The 24011-nt window shown below is 39.1% G+C and overlaps 1 protein-coding gene across 1 annotated transcript in view; it reads left to right on the forward strand.

Annotated features, from left to right (window-relative positions):
• Nucleotides 1-22044, forward strand: part of prkdc (protein kinase, DNA-activated, catalytic subunit) — a 55422-nt gene extending 33378 nt beyond the window's left edge. The window contains exons 57-86 of the mRNA XM_049011122.1: nucleotides 40-250; nucleotides 1140-1338; nucleotides 1416-1625; nucleotides 1990-2105; nucleotides 2605-2736; nucleotides 3232-3411; nucleotides 3821-4020; nucleotides 4563-4701; nucleotides 5053-5241; nucleotides 6377-6601; nucleotides 6697-6805; nucleotides 7397-7499; nucleotides 7618-7804; nucleotides 8207-8381; nucleotides 8938-9116; nucleotides 9325-9505; nucleotides 11357-11517; nucleotides 11685-11896; nucleotides 11995-12082; nucleotides 12562-12705; nucleotides 13000-13207; nucleotides 13410-13477; nucleotides 13560-13780; nucleotides 15012-15104; nucleotides 17498-17578; nucleotides 18317-18388; nucleotides 18937-19138; nucleotides 19555-19743; nucleotides 20229-20368; nucleotides 21442-22044. Coding sequence (XP_048867079.1) covers nucleotides 40-250; nucleotides 1140-1338; nucleotides 1416-1625; nucleotides 1990-2105; nucleotides 2605-2736; nucleotides 3232-3411; nucleotides 3821-4020; nucleotides 4563-4701; nucleotides 5053-5241; nucleotides 6377-6601; nucleotides 6697-6805; nucleotides 7397-7499; nucleotides 7618-7804; nucleotides 8207-8381; nucleotides 8938-9116; nucleotides 9325-9505; nucleotides 11357-11517; nucleotides 11685-11896; nucleotides 11995-12082; nucleotides 12562-12705; nucleotides 13000-13207; nucleotides 13410-13477; nucleotides 13560-13780; nucleotides 15012-15104; nucleotides 17498-17578; nucleotides 18317-18388; nucleotides 18937-19138; nucleotides 19555-19743; nucleotides 20229-20368; nucleotides 21442-21646 — 4819 coding nt within the window. The 3' untranslated portion in view covers nucleotides 21647-22044. The remainder of the gene's footprint in view (nucleotides 1-39; nucleotides 251-1139; nucleotides 1339-1415; nucleotides 1626-1989; nucleotides 2106-2604; nucleotides 2737-3231; nucleotides 3412-3820; nucleotides 4021-4562; nucleotides 4702-5052; nucleotides 5242-6376; nucleotides 6602-6696; nucleotides 6806-7396; nucleotides 7500-7617; nucleotides 7805-8206; nucleotides 8382-8937; nucleotides 9117-9324; nucleotides 9506-11356; nucleotides 11518-11684; nucleotides 11897-11994; nucleotides 12083-12561; nucleotides 12706-12999; nucleotides 13208-13409; nucleotides 13478-13559; nucleotides 13781-15011; nucleotides 15105-17497; nucleotides 17579-18316; nucleotides 18389-18936; nucleotides 19139-19554; nucleotides 19744-20228; nucleotides 20369-21441) is intronic.
• Nucleotides 22045-24011: the final 1967 nt, after the last annotated feature.

The raw sequence follows: 24011 nt of genomic DNA on the forward strand, positions 1-24011 counted from the left end.
GTAACATTCGTCTTGTCTTCATTGTTCCGTCTCGTTCAGACTGTATGTCCACAACTTCTGGAGCCATGAAAGCCGGCTGCCCACGGCTACTTTGGACCGCACACTCGCTGTATTGCGATCGCTGTACTCCTGCAGAATTGAAGATCACTTCCTGAGCTTGGCCACGAACATGCTGCTGGAGATGACCAGCCGCAGCCCTGATTACACCCGTGCCATGTTTGAGTATCCACTCTCTGACTGCAAGTTTCAGGTCGGCAAGAACCCCAGATACTTGTTCCACGGCGATTGTTTAGCGAGCGTACTGTACTCTCACCGTAATACTAAATGATAAAGATGTCATTGAAGTCTGACTCATATGGTGCATCGCTTAAATGAAATAGGGAGAATTGTGCGGACAGATTGGTAAAAGCAAAATCCAAATTCCAATGAACATTTTGATAAAGATGCACAGACATGGTATTTTAAGATTTAGGCTACAGTTTTTTTTTGTTTTTTTTTTCCTTCTCCAATCAAACATTTTACCACAGACACAAACAAGTCTTGCCACGGACACATTTGTTAGTGAATCGACTCTTTGATGACAATCCCTGGTCACACATGTATTATATATTGATGAAAATAACTGAAATGTTCTTATAGTACAATTTGTTCTGAGTGGAACACAAATCCCAGATCTTGAAAGTGTATAATTGTAGAAATCACAAAATGCAAGATAAGCTTTTATTTTATCATCAATGGGAAATAAAAGAATTAACAATTAATAATCATTTCTGACTGCCAACAAAACATTTCTTATATGAAAGCTGAAATATGCTTTGAGCTTGTGAGATTATAAAGGAGATTTATGTTTCTGTGATTTGCCCAATGTTTGCATAATATGAATGAACCTGGTTGACTGCATAGTGTTTCATTTCAAAAATTAAAAAAATTTCAGATGGATACTGTTCAGATATGGTATCCAATGTGTTTTTTGAATCAAAATTGTAGATGGTGACATTTTTCCAAAACAAAGTCACATACAACTAAACGTAAAATAAATGTATTTAGCCAAATAATTTGCCCTTTTACGTGTATTAAAAGGTTAGCTTTCATTTGTGTGTTATAGACGGTCTTATCACCATACCTGTTTTTCGGTCTAGGATTATGTGATTGACTCCAATTGGCGTCATCGGAGTACGGTGCTGACGCCGATGTTTGTGGAGACGCAGACAACGCAGATGTCGCAGACAGGCTCATACATGCAGTCACAGAATGCTGCTGCGTCCTCTCGTGGTTCCACGGGGGCTCAGCTGAGAGTCACTCAGGACTCTCTGGAATTCACCCCAACACAGACAACCGGTACAGAAAGTGAAAGTGAAACCACATTATTGTCTTGCTGTTTTTTTAGAATTGTTAATTTTTTTTTTGTATTTCAGGCAAGCGTGCGGCATTTAACTGGCTAACCGGGAGCAGCATTGACACACTGGCAGATTACCCTTTGCAAACTTCCTCAGAATCAGTATCTTCCTTGCTGGTGTTTGAAAAAAGGGACAGAACGCGAATGACCAGGAAAACCCCGGGGGCTGATTTTGGCACAAAGCGTCTGACAGCCCTTGGTGACAAAGGAAATGATCGAAGCGCCAAAGGTCAGCATCAGCAAACTGGGCTCATGGCACAAATGTTTCACAAAGCTAATGCTTTCACATGTACTCATGGGGTTAGGGGAATAAAATTCAGTTAAAATTGGCAGCAACCATTTTTTAAACTTTCAGAATAATAGCATTTACAGTAGTTAACATTTTTGCAGAAATCGTCAGTGGCAATGTGTGGCTTTGCAACTTGATATTTAATCTTCCCCCAAGATTAACTGTCACATAGAGACAACGTGTCTCACAGGAGAGCAAGATTGCCTGTGCAAGAACCATAGAACTCCTTTTAAAAGACGGCAAATAAAATGATCAAATCTCTTAATACTGCAGTACCTGTAACTGCAATGATTGTTCATTTCAGCTGCAAGTGAACAGCAGGCTGACATCATGAGGTTAAAAAGAAGGTTCCTGAAGGACAAAGAGAAAGTCAGCCTACATTTTGCCACGAAGGGCATCCGTGAGCAAAAGAGTGAGAAGGTGCATCATACAGGGAACTCTGTATTCAATAAGTCCACGTGCCTTTCCTTGAAACATTTATTCTCTTATTTACAGAAGCGCGTGACTAAGAGTAGAATATGTATCGATTACTTCATTTCCTGACTCACAGAAAACTGTGCCGATGCAGTGCTGCCCTGGAGTTGTAAAGCCTGGTCTTTACTACCATTACATCTTTTGTCGATAGTGTATGTAATTGGTGTTACAATTACCTGTAGATGACTGCAGCCCATATTCAGGGGGGCTTCATCCACCTTAATTTTGGTCTCTGCCCTGCTGAAAAAAATCCATTATTTGTCTGGAATTTCTTGGGACCAAATCCTAGGATCATGCTGAAGATAGTGAAGTTTATAAAGATTTTAACATGTACGATAATGCTTGGCTAAACGGATGTCTCTATAGGCATATATTTGAAATAATGGATAAATCAGTTGCTAATAATGCGTGATGTTTTTAACTCCTCACAATGTGTGAACTGCAGGAGCAAGTTGCCAACAAGAAGCTTCAAAAGGAGGCCAAGGTCACCCTGTATCGCAGCTACAGAGTGGGAGACCTGCCAGACATCCAGATCCAGTACAGGAGCGTCATCGCCCCACTGCAGGCCCTCGCGCAGGTTTCACTTTCAGTTTGTGGAATGTTTGATGCACTGCAGTGGAGAAACAGGAAACCATGCCTGTGTCATTGCAGCTGTCATTGCGCTTTACTCCATGTAGCTTTACATGTGTTGCTCCATGTAGTTTTCTGGCCAGATTTTGGGTAAATTTCCAGTCCTCGGTTTGAGGGTTCATCTCTTCATAAAGTTCTTTTTATAATGTCACAATGACTGGTATGGAATGTTTTGTCTGTATGTACAGCGTAGGGCTTTTGCTCATCTAACCAGGTTTATTATAAAGTACTTTCTGAATCAACAGCAGATATTTATTACGTATATTATTCTACTCTATATTATTATTATTGTTATTTTATTCTTGAATGTACTATGACCAGCAGGAACAATATTTCACCTGAGTATATGGTCCATTCATCATATATTCTGAAGTTGACAGTAAAAGATTCTTAAGCGAGGAGGTCGTCATTCTCCCTCGTCATGTCGCCTGGTTGTCTACAGAGGGATGCGACTCTTGCGAAGCAGCTATTCAGCTCCCTGTTTAGCGGAATCCTGTCGGAAATGCAGTCTTTTAAAACTTCTGCTGAAAAAAAGAAGATTAGCGAACAGCTGCTGGAGGACATGAACAATTTCCTCAACAAGAGTACAGTCTACTTCCCTCCCTTTGTCGCATGTGTGCAGGTAAAAATATATAAAAAAAAAAACCTTATACTGTAAATGTTTCCTGTTTATCATTTTATAAATGAATGAAGGTTGCAGCCAGAGGCGGATTAACCTCTCTAGGGGTCGTAGGCTGACATGGTGTAAAATATGTTGGTATGCCTTGACACACTGGAGAAGGGTGTTCTCAGTTAAATTTGCCAATCAGGGATCAGGATCAGCTGATTGACCGGGCAGATTTAATATGTGATTGGTGCTTTTAAGGATTTTCTGCATCATCTTTTTCTAAATTTCCTTGCGGATCCATTAATTCACTTCATCCAGTTCAGGGTCGCATGAAGCACAATGAGATTCGCATGTCTGAATAGTTTGTTGTCCTGATTTACAGTCGAACTTCGTGTTCAATGTTGTATGATCGATGTGTTTTTAGGATATGTGTTACCAGCACAAGGACTTGCTCAGCGTCCACCCTGAGAATGTGAGCTCCAGCTGCTTGGCTAGCCTGCAGCAGCCGATCGGCATCCTCCTGCTGGAGGAGAGCCTCATCCGGGACCAGGCGCCGTATCCTCCGGCCAAGCGCGCTCGCCGCGACCAGCCGCCAGACACCCTGCGCTGGATTCACCTGGCCAAGTCTGTGCCTCCTTCCCCTCCGAATGTATACTTCACCTAAAGGGGCTTGTACCATTGTGCTTGTTGGCAGTATTTAAAATTTATACGCTTCTTTAGATATATTACATGGTTTACATTTAAAGGTGTTGGCAGCAGTTCTTTTTTATGGTGTTGTGGTGTCTCAGTGGGTTTTACTGTGTCCTCACCTCCAGGCTTGTGGGTTTGGGTGAATCACTGTCTTGAATTTGCCTAGAATGTGTGGTTATGGTTGAGGAAATGTGTCCAGGGTGTTAAAGCTCTTTGTAAAATGGATGGGTCAATTTTTATAGACCAAAAAGGCTGTCAAAGGCTGTCTGTACGTACGTATCGTTAGATAATTATGTAACTGGTGTTTAAAGTTATTGTTTTCTTAGCATTTTTGAAATGGGTATTTTTGAGTGTTGGAGATATTACGCATATTAAATAAATTCTCCCCATAAATAATGGAAACGGCTTAATTTAACGTCTTGTGTTTAATGTCTTTATTACTGTGTGATTATATTAACTGTTTATTTTTGGAACAGATTGTACAGGTCTTTGGGAGATTACGACGTTGTACGTGGCATCTTTAGCGGCAAGGTTGGGACAAAGCCCATCACCCGGACAGCCTTGCAAGCTGAAGCAAAAAGTGACTATGCTGAAGCTGTGAAGCTCTACAATGAGGTAACTTACTTGTCTGCTTGCCCTCACCAGAAGTTATGACGTTTTTACCCTAGGAAAGGTTCTTACAGTAAAGAACTTTCATTTAAAGTTGCTCATAAAGTTGCGTAAATTTTCGAATCCCCTCTTGCAACCATACCAAACAATCTCTACAAAATACTTAAACCATAACTAATTTTCTCGACGGTGGTGTAGAGAATGTACTCTCCACTGTGTACAGTTCATACAAGGGATCTGTTCCATTCAACTCTCATTCCTTTCTTTGAAGTGGGCATTTGTACAGATAAATTTCATATGACTGTAAACCTTTGAAGTAATTACATGCTGTCGCGATCTTTTGTAACTACATTCCAGGCACTAAACACTGAAGAATGGATGGATGATGAACCTACTGAGGCAGAGAAGGATTTCTGGGAGATGGCTGTCCTAGAGGCCTATAGCCACCTGACTGAATGGAAATCCCTGCAGTACTGTGCTACTATCAACATCGACAACAGCACATCCATCAGACTTGAGAAAATATGGACTGACCCCTTTTACCAGGTACCAAATTGTAGAATAAAAGCGAGGGCTAACAATTTATAGGAAGATGACCCATTTTTGTGTATATTATCAAAAATATTCACACCCCTCAAATGTTACTGAATTACAAATCATATAGATTTTTTTTATTATTATTGTCCTGTGACATACTTCAACTGGATATTTAAATCTTTAAAGCAAATGGATGTACTGCTTGCATAAATTTTTAGACAGCTCTCATACATCTATAGGTGAAAGAAAATGGCCTAACAACAGATACCTTTTTGCCTTACTAATAGAGAAACCACCTGCATTTACAGCATGGAGCTGACTAGACACAAGTGCAGCTAGACCGAGCTTGCAGTGAATGCCCAGATACTAGTGTAAGCAGTGTTGCAACAAAAGCTATACAACACCTTTCAACCATAGTAAGAACCACGTAAGGCAAGTACAGTACTCAAATAAAAAGAAAGGAAAATGCGGCACTAAGAACCTTCAGGGATCACTAGGAATGAGTTAAGGATTTGTGGAGCTTCGCAGTGTCGAAGGCTGCTGAAAGGCCAAGAAGCATCAGGGTGGATGACCGAGATGCTTGTGGCTCTGAGGTCCACAGTAGTCATTAGTGCCGTCTCAGTCCAGCTTCCAGGTCCAATGCCAGATTGGAGAAGATCCAGTTGGAGAAAGTCAGAAACATGACTGAGGACATCACATTCAAGGGGTTTACATTCGAAAGTTTATAACTGAAGTGTAGAACTTTTCTAAGCAGTGGAGTTACATACACTTTCTTAAATAGTAGGGATTGTGCCAGTCGTGAGTGATGAGGTGGCGATTGAGTGAGTGCAGGTGTGTGTGTGGGATAGGTGGAGGCAGTGAGGGGGTAGGGTTCTAGGGACATGTAGTGGGACTGTTGTAGAGAAACTTGGAAATTAGAATTGGTGAGCGGGCATTTTAAACGTTAATCGACGTTTCTAAATGCATTACTAGAACCAAGCCTGACAATTCCTTTCATTGCCTGCATCTACTGCTATGTGTTTACCGTCGTACGTTTGATGTATAAACTTTGGGTTGGATTTGACTTCGATTTAGATTTAGGTCTTTTAAAGGGCTGAATTGCGGCTCAGATTCTTGTGTTCTGCATCGTGTGGTTCTCTGTTAGGACATGTACCTGCCTTACCTGATGCGAAGCATGCTGAAGCAGCTGCAGCTGGGAGACCAGAGCCAGACCCTGCTCAGCTTTGTAGATGAGGCGATGAAGCTGGAGGAACGGAAGAACATCATGGAAACTTATTTTTCTCAAGAGCTGAGCCTGCTGTACATCTTGCAGGAAGACTATGACCGAGCCAAGTACTACATCAATAACTGCATGGAAATCTTCATCCAGGTGGGGGCAGTATGAATACAGTAGGTAGGGAAGTATATTCTTATGTGCTCCAAGTAATAGTTTTAAGTAACTGAAGTAATTTTGGTTATATTTAGAACTATTCCACCATTGACATGCTGCTAAATCGAAGTCGTCTGGCGAAATTGCAGTTAGTGCAACCTTTGACGGAGATTCGAGATTTTCTTCATTTCATCACCAGCAGTGGTAAGGAATTCTTATTTTCTACTATATGAGAATTCCTCGTACTCTTTACAAAATATCAACACGGTAGTATGCACAATAGTATCTTTCTGCTACTTAGTCATTGCACATATGTATTTTAAAGTACAGTTATTGTCTCATAATGTTTTTTGACATTTTATCATGGCCTTCATATTGGTTCCGGTGAAATGAGTGGTGTAATTAGTAGGAATTACTGTGTAATTAGCAGGAATTACTTTTTAAAAAAAATGTTTGTTTCAAAAACGACACCACGCATGACATACCAGTGATACCAGGGGTATGTACTGTAAGGCACATCCTAATCATACTAGATTCAAAATTCTTTGTTTGCTTTTCATACATTAATACATCATGGCAAATTAAAGGGACTAAAATATTAAAATAGACGTATAACTAGGAAGTGTAGAGGTGTACGTTTTTAGAATAAATATGAAATACTAGAACTATCTAATGGATAAAGTATACATATGAACTAAATATAAAAGAAAATCCCGAAGAAAATAGGAAATACGGCAAAGTGCAATATGCAAATATGTATTATCTTTTTTTTTAATTTACTTATTTGTATTTCAGTTTCTTCAAACTCTCTCAGGACTATTATAAATACTTGGACAAATCGCTTTCCTGATCCAAAAATGGATCCAATGAATGTGTGGGATGACATCATAACAACTCGGTAAGTTATCGTCGTTAAAATTATTTTTCTGTGGTAGTTTTGTTAAAAATGATTGAATATATTCTTGTTATCCTGCCATATCCCTATCTTTACATTAAAAAAAATCTTTCTTTTATAGCTGTTTCTTCTTGGATAAGATCTCTGAGAAGCTGACCTCTCTAGTCACCACAGATTGTATGGAAGTGGAAGACAGTGAGGGCACAGAGCAGAAAATAAAAGTTGAAGATCCTCCAGATTTTGCTGTGATGATACGCGAATGCAAGTTTAACATGAAGTTAAGGATGGCTGACAGTGCACGGAAGCAGGTTAAACCTTAAAAAAACGAACAGAAATCAACATTTCATTAAGAGTTTGAAGTAATGTGTCTGTGTAGGTTCTCAGTCGTCCAGGACATGATAATCTTAAAGGCTTGAATCGAAAGCACCTGGACTTTTTTTTTTTCTCAACTTCTTGAAGACCTTTCGCCTTTCATCTGAAAGGCTTCTTCAGTTCTAAAAGTGTGATGGGCACAACCGCTCTGGAGGATAAATACCTGGACTGAACTTTTAGGACTGCAGAATAAAAAAGAAAAGAAAAAGTCCAGCTCCCTTTGATTTGAGCCCTTAAGAGTCTGGAGCAATTAAATGACTTTGCAGCATGTATATAGGTATGTTGTGATTACGATGCTACCTTTATAGATTAATGTAATGAAAAGTTTTATTTTCCAGAGTAATTTCGCTCTTGCCAGCAAGCTGCTGAAGGAATTACACAAAGAATCGAAGACGAGGAGAAGCTGGATGCAGCAGTGGGTCCACAGCTTCAGTCGCTTCAGCCACAGGCGAAGCCGAGGCCTGGGGCAGGTGGAGCAGGTTTCAGCAATGCTCAAGGTCGTCCCACTGCTCGGTATGGCCTTAGCTCCCTCCTTTGTTCTTTCGTTCATTCTTTCTTTAGTTTGTTCTATTATTTGTTCATTCAGTCATTTGTTCTGTACTTTTTCTTGTTCTTGCTTCTGTAAAAAGAGGTTTCACAAATTAAAAATGCCTAAATGGGCTCATTTATCTTTTTACATCCTGAAAACACGTGACTTTATCAAATATCACAGCACAAAAGTGTGAAAATAAAAATTTATTATAATATGGTTTTATTTTAAGGGCCAGTGTGTCATCTGCCCATTGCCAAATGTACAACCTTCAGTTAAGGTGTTTACATATTAATGTGGTATTAACTTCTTACTTATCGTTACTGTAAAAATTACTCTCCACCCCCTGGATGGAGTATCTGCATGTTATTCAGTCTTGCTAGCTGTACTGTCATTGTTTAAGGATATTGAGTGGTCATGATAAAACATTTACTAAAGCTAATTTTAATGTGAAATCTTGGTTTAAGGAAGAACGTTACCTTTGGGTTACAGCATTAAACGCCCTTTGATTGAATATACGCTTTGTTTTGTGCACTCTAGAGGAAGTTCAGACGGAGAATGCACCAATACAGATTTACCAGGACCAGAAAATTCTACTTGGGACCACATATTGCATTATTGCTTCAGCAGTAAGCAAGGAATTGTGTGTTCTGGAAGAGATTGGAAGCGATAAGTCCAAAAGATTGCTGGAGCTGTCTGGGGCGTCCACCAATGAACAGGTATGAATGTGCATTCAGCGCATTGATCACTTTTGCTTTGTTTTGCACTGCCTTGGATCATTTAGCACTGCCTTGTTTAGTCTCTTTATAAATGAAGGTGGCTGATTGAACAAGCATTCCAGTGTGCCTGTTGCACTTGGCCTATATCAATGAATATGTGGATTTTTTCAGATATAACATAAGAGCCTCTGATCTCTTCCATCTGCAGGTGGTCATAGGGCTTCAGAAACGTGCATTCACGCTTTTTCACAGTGCTGTTGAAAGAGCAGAAATGGAGCTGCCCTCATCTTCTACAGGAGATGTGGACACTTCTGTGGCCATCAAGGCGTACATGTCATTGGCAAACTTCTGTGACAAACGACTGCATGAGGAGGAAAAGAGCAGCACTGGTCAGTCACTGCTCAAGACATATTTGATGCTCTTCCAGGAACTGATACTATAACTTGCTGATTTTCCAGCCTTCCTTTACCTTTGAACCAGGTGTGAAGCCTCTGGCCAATCAGAATCAGTAATTCTTAAACTAACTACCTGGCAGAACTGAAAACAAGGTTTGGATTTAGAATTGAGGTTTGAAGAGCCCTGGGGGCTGTTTTTCGTACGTGGATTAGTCGTTTAGCCGGATGTAATTGTTGACGATTTGGCATGATCCTGGATCTGTCGGTTTTTCAAAACACTTGCTAGGTGTGTTGTCATAGTAGCATATCCAAATGCTCAAACCTGCTCGGAGCAGGTTCGTTCTATGTAAACAAGGATTAGCTCACACTTAATCCGTGTCTGTGCATGGAAATCCGTTCAGTCATGACCTCGCCATTCATGGATGAGCGACCAATTGCAATCGGTGCACAAAAAATAAAGGAACTTTTCGCGTGATCGGCAAGATCCTTAATTGCTGCCGGATGATATTTTTTTCGAAAGATACCGCTTCAGCCGAGATGGAATATTATATCTTAAAGATTTATTAGCTCCATATAGCCTATTAGAAGTCCAACTAGGCGAAGTCGTGCTCTCACAGCCACACAGAAAACGTGCATTGCCCTGATATATTCTGGAAGCGGTACTTTGTTGTATACTGCAGGCGATGCGGAAAATATATCAAAGAGTACAGTTTGCCAGGCAATTCGCAATTGTTTTTCCTGGACACCTGTGAGTGCAGGCAATTAAAGAGGCGTTTTATGCCATTACAGGTAATGTATACGCAATAAAGTTACAGTTCTATGAAGAATTAAAAAAATACACTAATATTCTCATTACCCAGAATTTCCAAAGGTTTTGTCTGCTTTCTTCTTAACTTCAAAAGGAATGTTTTATAGATATTAAAGATTCCATACATTTCTTATACATAAAATTATGAATGAAATGACGTGTTTACCAGTTTGAAGTATATTTTTGTACTTCACTTTAACTTGTTCCCATGTCCTGCATGATTGTGCTTGTATTTGATCTGTAATTATGACAATAAGATAGTAATGAAACATTGGAAAGGTAATATTACATTCACTATTTGCACATTTAATTTGTCGGACACTTTTTGCCAGCCATCTTTTCTGGTTTGGGTCGCTTTTGATGTGTTTCCTTTAGCACATATTAAATCTTTGAATTCATCATACCCCTCTAATAAAATGTCATGCTAGAATTGCGGGAAAAATTGCGCTCTGTTTTTTGACGTCTTGTGGAAGCCAATGAGAGACTTGCCGATCAAGTTTTCTAGACTCAATATATATGGGTTTTTCAAGCAGCTCGGGCACGTGCAGTTATCTCGGATGAATGGATCCAGCTAGATCTACTACACAACTACATTTGAAAAACTGACTTATCCCGGATGAGTTTCACTGACATTAACTCATCCAAGATCAGGCATCTGCTCTCGGATGATTTAAGCGTCGTATGGAAAATACCCCCTTTGTCTAGTGCGTTGAATACTTTATTATGCATATTATTGTTGTCCTCTTGACCCTTATGTTACACCATGGATCATTTTTGGTAATCCAATCCAAAATACATTGTGGTTAAGGTAAGTTGTTGAAAATGGGTCAGGTTTGGTCAGTTGTAAGACTGTTAATACCCTTAGCCTTTTGGATTCCGGACAATCAAAGGAAATTTAAAGGATGCGTATGCTTAGTCACTGTATTCTTGTTTCACAGTCGACTAAATGCTATGAGCTATCCAGTTCTGTGATATCCCCGATTGAGTCAACGTTGCTTTTTCCTAGATTCATATGGAGTTTCTTCCTTTGTTTTCAGTTTCAGAATATCCTGAGCTGCTGACATTCCCAGTTACTGTGATGGAGATGCTGCTTAAAGCATTGAAGCTGAACTCAAAAGAGGCTCGACTAAAGTTCCCCCGACTATTACAGATCGTTGAACTGTATCCTGCCGAGACCTTAAACCTCATGGCCAAAGAGGTCTGTCTTTGTTTGCATTGTTGGTATTAAACTAAGGAATATGACAATATGTATAAAAAGTAAAAATCTGTTTAATTTGTTGCTTAGGGGAGCATTTTTACCTTAACATGCTGCATTTTATGTTCATGAGTAGTAGTAAAGGATGCAAACTCAATCTCTTTTGCCAGATGGCGTCTGTGCCCTGCTGGCAGCTCATTTCTTGGATCAGCCAGATGATGGCGCTGTTGGACAAGCAGGAGGCAGTGGCTGTGCAGCAGATTATCGGCGAGATTGCAGATTCTTACCCCCAGGCCCTGGTTTACCCGTACATGATAAGCTGCGAGAGCTATAACTTTGACGATTCTGCCACTGGCCACAGAAACAAGGAGTTTGTCACCAGGTACAGGCGTCTATCACTAGCATGTTTAAACCTTGCAAGTTCACAGCAAAGGCATCTGCAGGCTTATCTGAGACCTCACATTTGTTTCTCTCGGGAAGCCTCAAGTCGAAGCTGGATAAGAGGGGAATCATAAATGACTTCATGGAGGCTTTACAGCAGCTGACAAATCCGGAAATGCTTTTCAAGGTACCTTGGTATTGTGCGTATGTACTGTGTATGTGATTTGTTTTGGCCCTTGTCATAGCCTCTTTGAAAACCAGGATTGCAGAATAACCAAGATCCCCCCCCCACGCAAAAAAAAAAAAACAAAAAAACTTGAAATGAAAAATTTGACACATTGAAGCTTATGTACTTTAACCTTTTATTTTCCTTAGGTCAAGCAAAGGGTTACATTTTGTTACTCTTCCTACTATTTTCCCCATTGGCTGTTTTTTTTGCTACAGCATCATGAAGATTCAGGGATATTATGTTTCTCAAGAATGGGATGGACTGTGTCTAGAATAGCTTCATGTTTCTAATGTGGAGAACTACCTGCCCAAAATTTAATTTTGTTCACACTGAAATCAATTATATCAAAAGGAAATGTATTACTAATACCTCCGGAAATAACAATAGATTACATTGTCAGTAGTGTGATAAAGGTTTGTATGTGTGATTTGAACCAGGACTGGTGGGACAGTGTGAAGAACGAGCTGGAAAAGCCAAGCTTGGATAAAAAGATGATCGCGAAAATGTATGAGGAGATGTATTCTTCTCTGGGGAATCTAAGGGCAGAAGGTCTTGGCTCCTTTAGAAAGAAATTCATACAGGTATATATGCGTATTGCCACATCTGAAATAAGCTCCAGTAAATGTAATGATTTATAATATCAACTTTCTGGCTGGCAGATATTACTCCTAGCATGTATTGGCATAGAAGTACTTATGTTTACTCAGTCTACTTTGCATTTAATTTGCTAGTGTGACCAAACAAGGCATCACTTATTAACAATTTTAATGAAACTGTCGGAATTTATGCTGATCGCCGTGAACACATAGTATTAGCTCATTCAAGTAAATTAACACTTTGGATGTGTTATTGCTTCTCGATTTGTTTAAAAACAGAAATATGCTAAAGAAATAGCAGCACTCCTTGGAACAGGTGCCACCAAGCTGATTGCAAAGAAGAGTAATACAGATTTTCTGAAGAATGTGGATGACTTTGCAAACAAGATGCGTGGTTTCCAGAAGGAACCGGGTAATCTGAAGGAATATTCTCCCTGGCTGAGCAATTTCAGAGCAGAGATGCTGCAGGAAGAGTTAGAGATCCCAGGTAGGTCCTCTGCAAAACACAGAATGTGATTTCTGTAGTTGTTTAAGCGCCATAGCTAAAAGCATTAGCATCGTAAATGTTGTGTTGAAACAGGCTATAACAGATTGATAGACATAATTATCAGACATTATCATTCACTATTTTAGGTATGGGCTTGTGAGATTTACCGTTTGCACATTTAAACCTTCTAATTCTGTTACAGGGCAGTATGATGGCCTCTCCAAACCCATGCCAGAGTATCATGCGAAGATAAAAGGTTTTGATGAAAGGGTGTGTAAGATTTAAAGAAATGAATTCCTACTCTGATGGCCGTATTGATGTTTATTGATGGGCTGCTGATGTGTCACTGCAGGTGAAGGTGATGAGTTCCATCCGAAAGCCGAAGCGCCTGATCATCCGCGGGCACGATGAACATGACTATCCCTTCCTGGTGAAGGGAGGGGAGGACCTGAGACAGGACCAGCGCATCGAGCAGCTCTTTAGCATCATGAACATCATCCTGAGCCAGGATGCTGCCTGCTCTCAAAGGAACATGAAGCTCTCTACCTACCAGGTGGTCCCCATGACAACTAGGTAACACTTTTAACAGTATTTCCATTTTAATAGTACAGTCTAATTAAACAACACACAAGCACTAGTCTCTCTTGAACACATTATACATTATATTTAGTCTACCCTGGGGGTGGCGTGGTGGTGCAGGTAAACCCTGTTACTGTACCTCACATCCCTAGTTTAAGTCCCCGTCCTGACTCCATGTGTGTGGAATTCTCATGTTCTCCCCGTGTCATTGTGTCAAGTTCTCCAGTTTCATCCCACAGTCGAGAAACATACTAAGGTCAATTGGAGATTCCAAATTGGCACTAGATATGTGTGTGTGGACAATAAATCAATGGATAATCTAGCCTGGGAAAAGGAAGTAAACCTAGTGGAAGGCCATTTACAAAAACGTTAATTTATATTTTGAATGACAAAAATGATTTGTGTCGGTTCAATGTCCAGTAAGGCTTTGCCATTCCAAAATAGATTTTCTCCTTGTAGTACTTGTACTTTATGACCCACATTATACTAAACTTGAGATTTTGGACAGATACCTTGATGTTCTTGTAGAATTTCGTAATACAATTTGGAGTTCATTGCACCCTCAGTTATTCTTGCCTTTGGGCCTGGAGAGCTTGTGAAGAACCCCCCAAAAACACGAATTTCTCTCCATGTTCTACGGTTGGCATATTTTAGTACACAGTGTTTTGTTTTCTCAGAATATAGCAGTTTGTTTAATTTCTCCTCAGAACTTGCGGTTGTAGTAGCTTTGGCACATCTAGGAAGTCCTTGGAAAATATTCTGGTTGGCTGAGTGGAGGTTTTCTCCCTTGAAAACCAAATTTGTACAATGTTCTTGTCACTGTGGAGTCATGAAAGTAAGATATTAATAGGAGATGCTTGCAGATATCTGTGTTGCGTAAGGATGCTTTGAAGCCTCCTGGACCATTCTATCATATGCTCTGACCTTTTAGTTGGTCAGAGATTAGGAAGGGTATTGAATGTCTTCCATTTGTTATCCAGTCATTATAACTGAATTGATGGATGTACAGGTATTTAGAAATGTTTTATAGCCCTCATCAGAATCTGAAATTTTTCTTTTGGGGTCCTCTGACTTTTTTTATTGTAGGTCAGGAAAACTCAACTCCAGTTACTTCTTCATAAAACTCCATCTTTGAATTTTACATTTACATTGTACTGACACTTCAGTCTAGACCATAAACATTTAAATGAGCTACAAAAGAAAACGCCATTTTGTCTGCCCTCAGGATTGGTCTTATCGAGTGGATGGAGAACACTTGCACACTGAAGGAATTCCTTTACAAGCGAATGACTGAGGAAGAACAACGAAATGTCACAAGGTAATTAATGTCTTTGTAAGCTTCTGCTGACACATTTAAGGATCCACCGAATCTATAGAGATTACTGACTTTTAGGCGTTGCAAATATAACACCATAAGTAATCACACTGCATTTGTTGACACTGATTTGTGTCTGTTGACACAACTTGCGGTAACAACCCCAACAGTATTGTGCTGTATACTTAACAAGAACTGGCTCAAAGTTCATACAGATTAAAAGAAACTAGTTCACGTTCATAGTCCACAATTTTGAATATAGAACCAAGTCCACAATCCCAAATACAACCCTGTTTCTAAAAACGTTGGGGCGCTGTGTAAAATGTAAATTAAACAGAATTACAATGATTTACAAATCATATAAATCCATGTTTAATTGAAAATAGAACAAAGACAACATACCAAATGTTGAAACTAAGATATTTTGTTTTGTTTTTTTTTTTTTTGTCAAATATATGCGTAATTTGAGTTGATGCCAGCAACACGTTTGGAAAAAGTATGGACGGGGCTTGTTTACTGCTTTGTTGCATCACCTCTTCTTTTAACAACACGATTGTAAACTGAGGAGACCAGTTGCTGGAGTTTTGAAAATGAAATGCTGTCCCATAACTGCTCAACAGTTCAGGGTCTTGTTTGTCATATTTTTCATTTCATGATGCGCTAAATGTTTTCAATGGGTGAAAGGTCAGAACTGCAGGCAGGCTTGTCTAGCACCCGGACTCTTCGACTACAAAACCGTGCTGCTGTAATATGTGCAGAATGCGGTTTGGCGTTGTCTTGTGGTTTGGTGTCTTGGTGAAATACACAAGGCCTCCTCTGGAAAAGTCATTGCCTGGGTGGCAGCACAAGTTGCTCCAAAACCTGCATATATACTGTAGTTCAACATTAATGGCGCCTTCCCGGATGTGCAAGCTATGCAAGCCATGGGTACACCCCCCACACCATCACGGATGCTGGCTTTTTGGACTGTCCGCTCTCCTCTTTAGCTCAGAGGATGTGAGGTCCATGATTTCCAAAAAGAATTTGAAATTTTGATTTGTCAGACCGCAGGACAGTTTTCCATTATGCCTCAGTCCATCATAAATGAGCTCAGGCCCAGAGACATCAGAGGTCTTTCTGGATCATGTTTCTTCTTTGCACGGTAGTGTTTCTTCCTGCACTTGCGGATGCAACAATGAACTGCATTCACAGACAGTAGTTATCAGACGTGTCCTTGATCCCATGCAGTGATTTCCACCGTAGAATCATGTCTGTTTTTAATGCAGTGCCACCTGAGGACCTGAAGATCTCGGCTATCCGATACTGGTTTTCGGACTTGCCCCTTGCGTTCAGAGATTTCTCCAGATTCTTTGAATCTTTTGATGATATTATGTACCATAGAGATGTAAATCCCAAATTCTTTGCAATATTCCGTTAAACAACATTATTCTTAAATTGTTGCACTATTTGCCCATTCACGCATGTTTCCCACCCAGTCACAGAATAGTGAACCTCTCCCCGTCATCAAAGCACAGAGACTCTGCCTCTTTTTTTTAAATACCCAGTCATCTTAATGATCTGTTGTCAATTAACCTAATTAGTTGTGAGATATAAGAACCAGGTGTTTTATTTTAGCATTACACAACTTTTACAAACTTTTGTTGCAGCTTTTCCAACTTTTTTGAATTGCTGGCATCAAATTTTGTCATAAAACAATAAAATTTCAGTTTTAACATTTGACAGCTAATTTCTCGTGCTCGCAAAATGAAAAAAAAAAACATTTTTCAGGACTTTGTGGGCTCCGTACAAACGAAATTTGAGGGCAGACACCACTTCAAAACCACACACAAGACAATAACATACACATGCGCAGATACAATCAAACCTCGGATTGCGAGTAACTTGGTTTGCGAGTGTTTTACAAGACGAGCAAAAGTTTTTAATAAATTTTAATTTAACGAGCGAGGTCTTGCAATACGAAAATTACGTATACGCTTTTTAAATCAAGATCATTTAGACAGCTTGTTTCTGAGATGACATAATGCAGTGAATTTCATATCAATTTAAAAGTTAATTTTTTTGTATTATTGCTACCTCTGGTGTGTGAGCATCATTCACTCTCAACAGAGTGACCAACGCTCGCGTTCACATTCATTAGTTGCAAACTGATTGTTCACCAAACGATCACCAAAAAATTATCACGTTCAATGAACAGCATTCAAGTGTCGTGTTTAGGGTGTGGCGCAGTATAATAAACTATAACCAAACAGAACATCTCGGATAAATTTCATCATCTTTTTTGTTTTACAAATATTTCAAATAAACACAATGTGATATTGTGCAGCCCTATTAAGTAATTGAACTTTAAATGGTAATTGAATGTTTTGCTATTACTGCCATGTTTGTCTATATTGTAGACCACATGACGTCTTTGATAACTGGCTTACCAAAGTGGCTGGTAAGGTCAATGGGATACTTCGTTATGCTGAAGTTTACAAGTAAGTTGCATAGGTTTTATATTTTAATATGACTTGAAATTGCTAATGCTTTGTTAGGGCACATTTTTGTTGTCTTTAAACGAATGTTCATCTTGCATCCTTTATTGGAATTAAGCTAAACAGTTTTGTTAAAGATGATCACGTTCTTAGTTTAAAAATGTTGACTTATCTATAGATTTACCTACGACAAAACGTCAGAGGTACCTCTGACTAATTTATTGACATTTCTCTTTTTATTATTTATTGACTATCTGCTTTCCAGCCACAGAATTATATTTTACTGTTCTGATTGCTGTAATGTGGTGCACATTTAACTAATTTATGTACATTTTTCAAGTACTGTTTACTTTTTGTATAGTGTAATAAAAGAATATTTTAGTTAATAGTCATATGATCTCTAATATTCTAACGCATTGTTAAGAAAAATGTAGGCTATGAATGCTAGAGATTGTGATGGACAAATCCTCAGATTGATGGTCTCCTACTTTAAAGATATAGGAACCAGGGCATTGGGTGGGAAAATCATATTTCTTTAGAAAAGTTGACGGTAAAGGAGTGGATGGACTCATCACAACATGCCATTTGGAGGCCTGAAGACCCAGTCAGAAGACAGAATAAGGCTTTCTGCCAGCACACTAAAAGCCTTATTCCCTTATGAATATGGCATAATACTACAATGTCTATTATTCTTTTGTCAGTGTAGTCATTTCATGCCATGTACTACTAATCACTTTGTAGGAAAGCGAAGAGGGCTGACACTGTCGCCAATTTTAAGAAGATTGAGAATCTCGTTCCAGAAAATCTTCTGAGGTAGGTTTATAAGTATCATAATTTTATCATAAGATCATCATAAGAACATCATTAACCAAAGTAGGTACTATTCAATAAAAAGTAAATGCAGAAGATGCTTCATAGGATATACAGTACTAGACAATAATCCAAGGTAGTCAAGGAAGGAGATTGTTAATCAATACTTCATTGACTCAAAACTAATTAAATTAATTGAGATGGTGTTAGTTTTGTGTTAGTCTTAATTTGCATATGTTCTTGTTAAATCATTTTTTATGCCTTGAGTTCATATACACTTACTACCCAGACATTTCCTTTGACTGCCTAAAACTTTTGTACTATTGTACTTTTGTACTGTTAGTTCATGGTACAAATCTGTAGGATATGTGAAATTTCTAATATGTGCACATGACAGAGGGACCACTTCATAAGATGGTTGTGAATCTGTGTGATGGTGTAGTAATGTTTCTTATAATGATGCCATGCGCGTGTCTTGAGCTCAGGTTTTGTTGCAGTGACCTGTGTTCCTTTAATGATTTCAAATTGGTTTCCTTGGTTGCATCGTTCAGGAGAGCCTTCATCAAGATGAGCACGTCACCTGAGGCCTTCCACTTCCTCCGATCCCATTTCATTTCCGGTCACGCTCTCATATGTGTAAGTCACTGGATTCTGGGCATTGGGGACCGGCACCTCTCCAACTTCATGGTCAAGACGGAAACTGGCGGTGTTGTTGGCATCGATTTCGGTCACGCCTTTGGTTCCGCAACTCAGGTGGGTACGTTTAGTAGCTCGGGAATTTGGTAACTGAGCAAGTGAGTTATTTAATGACTTTTCCACGTGTCCCTTCTTCATCGTGTCTTACTGGCTTAAACATTTAAAATACAATTTATGTTGGCGTACATAGTTATGACAAAAATCGGGAATCTTGGGCTCTGATTTACCTCATGACGGAATATTTTAGTTTTGAAGAAAACGCTATCATTTGCCTAATATACTACACATATGGGTAGAAAGTCAAAAAAACTTTGAAGCTGTTTTTCTCAGTTTCATTGTCAGCGTAGTTACTGTGTTTTGCCTTTGTGGGGCAGTATAGTCCTGCTTTGGTTTTTATATAAGAGATTGATTATTTATTTCTGTCTAGTTGTTTTTATTTAACCTGCTAACTCTGTAAATGTATTTCTCCTCAGTTTCTCCCGGTGCCAGAGATGATGCCATTCCGTCTCACCCGGCAGTTCCTCAGTCTAATGCAGCCCATGCATGAGACCGATTTAATCCACAGCATCATGGTCCATTCCCTGCGAGCCTACAGGGCTGACCCGGACTTGCTGCTCAACACCATGGATATCTTTGTCAAGGAGCCCTCCCTAGACTGGAAGGTATGTCATAAAACAGCTCTAGCATCACCCAGCCTTGAAATCTCAAACGTTAGTTATTGCCCTCTGAAGATTATCTCAGGGTTAATGCATGACAAGCTTTTCTAAACACACGGCTGCGTAGGCAAAGAACCACCTGTCGTGTAGTGGAGTACGTTTAAAAATGGATAATGCACGGCTTGGTGTGCAGTAACTTGCTTATACCGCAATTACTGCATATTTGGCATACACGTTTGTACTGAAAACTTATTAGTAGAACGATGATTAAACGTTTCCCTTTAGTTTCTTTTAATTTTAGAATCTGTTCTAACTTTGGAATTTTTTGTGTTGTTAAATAGAAAATAAATTCTGTTTTGTGCATTGACTTATTACTGTGGCTGGTACTACAAATGCACTTATAGAAAAGTAAACACCCAGTCAGATTCAAGGATTCTAAAATGCTGTGGTAAATATTTTTAGTGGGTGACACATATTTTATTAATATCCAGAACCTCGAGTTGAAGCAGTTGAAAAAAGGTGGTACTTGGACACAGACTGTTAACACCAAAGAGATCAATTGGTACCCTATGCAGAAGGTTAACATCGCCCGGAGAAAACTGGAGGGAGCGAACCCAGCTGACATCACATGGTATTTTATTATTTCACCTGCTTCAATTACTAATATTCATGAGTTTTGTGAGCTAAGTTAAACAGATGCTAATGTGTGATTTATTTAAAAAGTGGTCTACAGCAAATTGGATCTCAAGAATGTCCTAGCATACAAACCAGGTCTCACACTAACTACTTTTTAACTTTTAAAATTAAATAATCTATTGACAATTGTATTGATTTAGTCAATTAATCTAAACGAGACATTTTCCTCCAGAAAATCAACTTGACCGTTTTAATTAAATTTTATTTTGACAACAAACTATGCTGTTACAAGGCTTTACACAATGCACAATATGAACATTATTTTCGCCCACAATTCAATAAGCAGGTTAATGGTATGCTTAAAAAGATTAATAAGATGCGTATTGTAATACCCAAAATTTTAATTTCAGTTTATGAATTATTCCACTTTTAGAGTCCGTTTTCATTTTTAGTTTACGATAACGACTCTGGTCCCGGAATTTTCGCTTTAATAATGAGTGTTTTTTTAGCAGCGACAAGGACAAAAGACATTAAAAAGCTCTCCGGAGTCCGTAACAGCAACTTAATAAACATAATAATAGACAACCCGTTGGTTTGCCGGTCTACAATTTCTCTTCAGGTGCTCATGCATAGCACTAGTACCACTGTCATATACCATCACACCTTGCACAGTGTAAAACCACCTTTTTGTTTTCTGATCATTTGAACTACTCTCATAATTCTATGATATTAAAAGAAAACAGGTAATTTTATTAAAATATTTTTTAAAATATGCATCGATTTAAAATATTGATGTATACGCATTTTCATCGCTGCAAGCCGAATACATTAATTTCGACTCGATACGTGTTTAAGAAATTAAATGTTTTATTAAATCAAATGGATAATTTGCAAATCTTAATTATATCTGACAGAATTTAGTGCACATAATCTTTTTTTTTTTTTAAGTTTCAATATCCTGATGCATTATCTAAGATTGATTCTGTGTCGCAGAATTATCAGTCACTTAGAAGTGGATGTAATGTGATTTATTTTTTTTCTCTCCTCCTTATCGTTTGTGCTTTAAAGTGAGGAAGTGAAGTTGGGCTTTGAAAAGGCCTCCGCTTTCAAGGGCATGTTAGCAGTGGCGCAGGGGGAAGTGGAGCACAATGTCCGGGCCCGGGAACGAGGTAAAGAACTGCCCGTGGAGACCCAGGTGGACTGCCTGCTGGACCAAGCCACAGACCCTAACATCCTTGGCAGGGTGTGGAATGGTTGGGAACCCTGGATCTGAGTGACACTGAAAAGCAAACCAAGGAGTTTGAAGGCATTTTCCCACTCTCACTTTCACCTTGGTAACAGTAGTTTACTTTACTGTTTAGTTTTGACGGTTTTTGGGAAATATATATGCAAAGAATAATGTAAAAGGCTTTATATAAACATTGCAGTAGTGAAATAATTCTGCTACAGGTAGGCAAGAATGTTATATTTCTGCAAAGACGGCAATTTCCAGTTAAAATCTGTTTCACTCAGCAATTAAAATTTTAGATAGGATCTTTTATTCTTGGAATGACATTCTAAGATACCTAATTATAAAGCCAACTTTAGGAGCCAATGAAAATCGTTCACATCTGAGTATATTTACTTACATTTTTGTACCTGTTCTCTGCCTAAATAAAATATCAAACAACAGCATTGTCCTCCATTTCAGCTGTAATTCACCCAGTCTGAACACTTCACTTGTCTGGCTGTCTTCCTTCTTGATGGTTAATATTTGATTACATACTTATTTTGGTGGCATATGAAATAATGTTAATATAAAGCTTAAAGGTTGTTTTATCCCAAGGTTAAAGTAGACTGACTGCTCCCCTCCAGTGCATTTCATATGAAAAAGCTCTATCAGTAAGAATGTCTCCACTAGTTTCATCATCTAGGTAGACTGAAACATTGTCTCAACATCAATCTATCCTTTCACCCACACTCTGAAACTGCATAGTCAATGTAGACTTACTGAATGTCTGGAAGCACAAGACACAATGTACTGGACATCTGGAAAGAAATTCAAGTACATCATATAGCATACATAGTTCAGCACTAAGGTCAATTTAGATAGGGTCATCCATTAAAAGCATGCTTTGTACTGTGGGAGAAAGGTTGAATCCCTTTATGAAACTCATGTCAACATAGGGAAAATATCTATCATTCATATTCCAACTGCTTATCCTGACTTGGATCATGTAGGGCCCCCCAGAACCTAACTCAGGTAGGACACGGTATAAGGCCATTACATACCATGTGTTGGAAGCAACATAATCAAATTATTTGATTATGTGGCTCCCATTAACTGTAAATGGTAAGAATCGGGCTCTGGTTAATTCCATAAATCCCTTACAGAGACCAGTCCCCGACCATAGATCTGACATGGCTAAAGGCAGGGCCCGAGTAAGGTACATCAGGTTGATGCCTGCCTCCATCCGGTTTTCCATTAACTCCCACAGTGCTTTGAATTTTAAATCCAATGGAGCTGATGGAGCTCCATAATGACCTGTCAACAGCCGACCACTCACCAGGCTTGATATTGCACCTTTTCAAAGTGTTTTTCAGCTTTCACCATTATAGTGAAGCTTTTCTGTCGTGTGTTGGCCACCAACAATTGACCATGTATGTCCTGTCATGACAAACTTTCTACAAGCATTTGGATCGCATGACCAACCCAGAGAAGATGTCTTCTAGCTAAAGTCACTTCTATTCCAGTAATATTCGAGTTTGTTGGTTATTGCTTTTGAAGACCCTGTGGCACAGTTGGCCAAAGGCCTCTGAGGCTTTGAGTGCAGGCATGGATATCATCATTAGCTGACCTAAAGGTTATCCCAAAAACCTGCGTGCACACTTGCCCTTTGAGGATAAGATTGCCCACCTTTGATCTAGAGAGAGGCATTTGTGTAAGATTCGTGCATCCCATGCACTACAGGGAGTTTAGGGACATGAATTCGCTCAGCCTCCTGTGTTTGGACTATGAGGACTTGGATACTTTGGAAACCTGCATGACACCAGAAGATCATGTTGTGTATTTTAACATTGATTTATGAAGCAATTTAATGGAGATAAATGTACTGAGAAGTTCACTAGAAATGGCAGCAGACTTGAAAGGAGGTGAGTCCAAAGCTTGAACTGACCTGAGCCATGTAGCCTTGATATTGGCTGTTGGCAATGACATCTGCAGATGTTCTTATCGGCTAGGCAGCACCACAGATAGTAACCGTCTGATGCCATGGCAACAACATTATTACTGTATATTTTTGTAATGCCAAATAGATCTGAATGTTATTTGTTAGTCTTTTATTTAAAACGTGAACTGCAAAATAGTTATGTATTGGTGGAGCAAAGTTCCAACAAAGCCAGTTTTATTTATGGATAAACACAGAAACAAAGTTAAATGATTTTTACGCTCGTATGCATTTCAGTAATCCATCTGTTTCTCCATAACCGTTTATCCAGCTCAGGGTGAATGCAGACGTATCAGGGGAAGCACAGAGGAAAGGGCAATAGACACCCTGGATGGGTTTACAGCCCTTATGCCACAAGGGGCGATTTCAAAATTTTTAATTAATTTATAAACGAAAAAACCTGAAGCAGTCAGGGGAAACTCATATGGACTG

Source organism: Brienomyrus brachyistius, chromosome 1, assembly GCF_023856365.1.
Source record: "Brienomyrus brachyistius isolate T26 chromosome 1, BBRACH_0.4, whole genome shotgun sequence".
Classification (NCBI taxonomy): Eukaryota; Metazoa; Chordata; class Actinopteri; order Osteoglossiformes; family Mormyridae; genus Brienomyrus; species Brienomyrus brachyistius.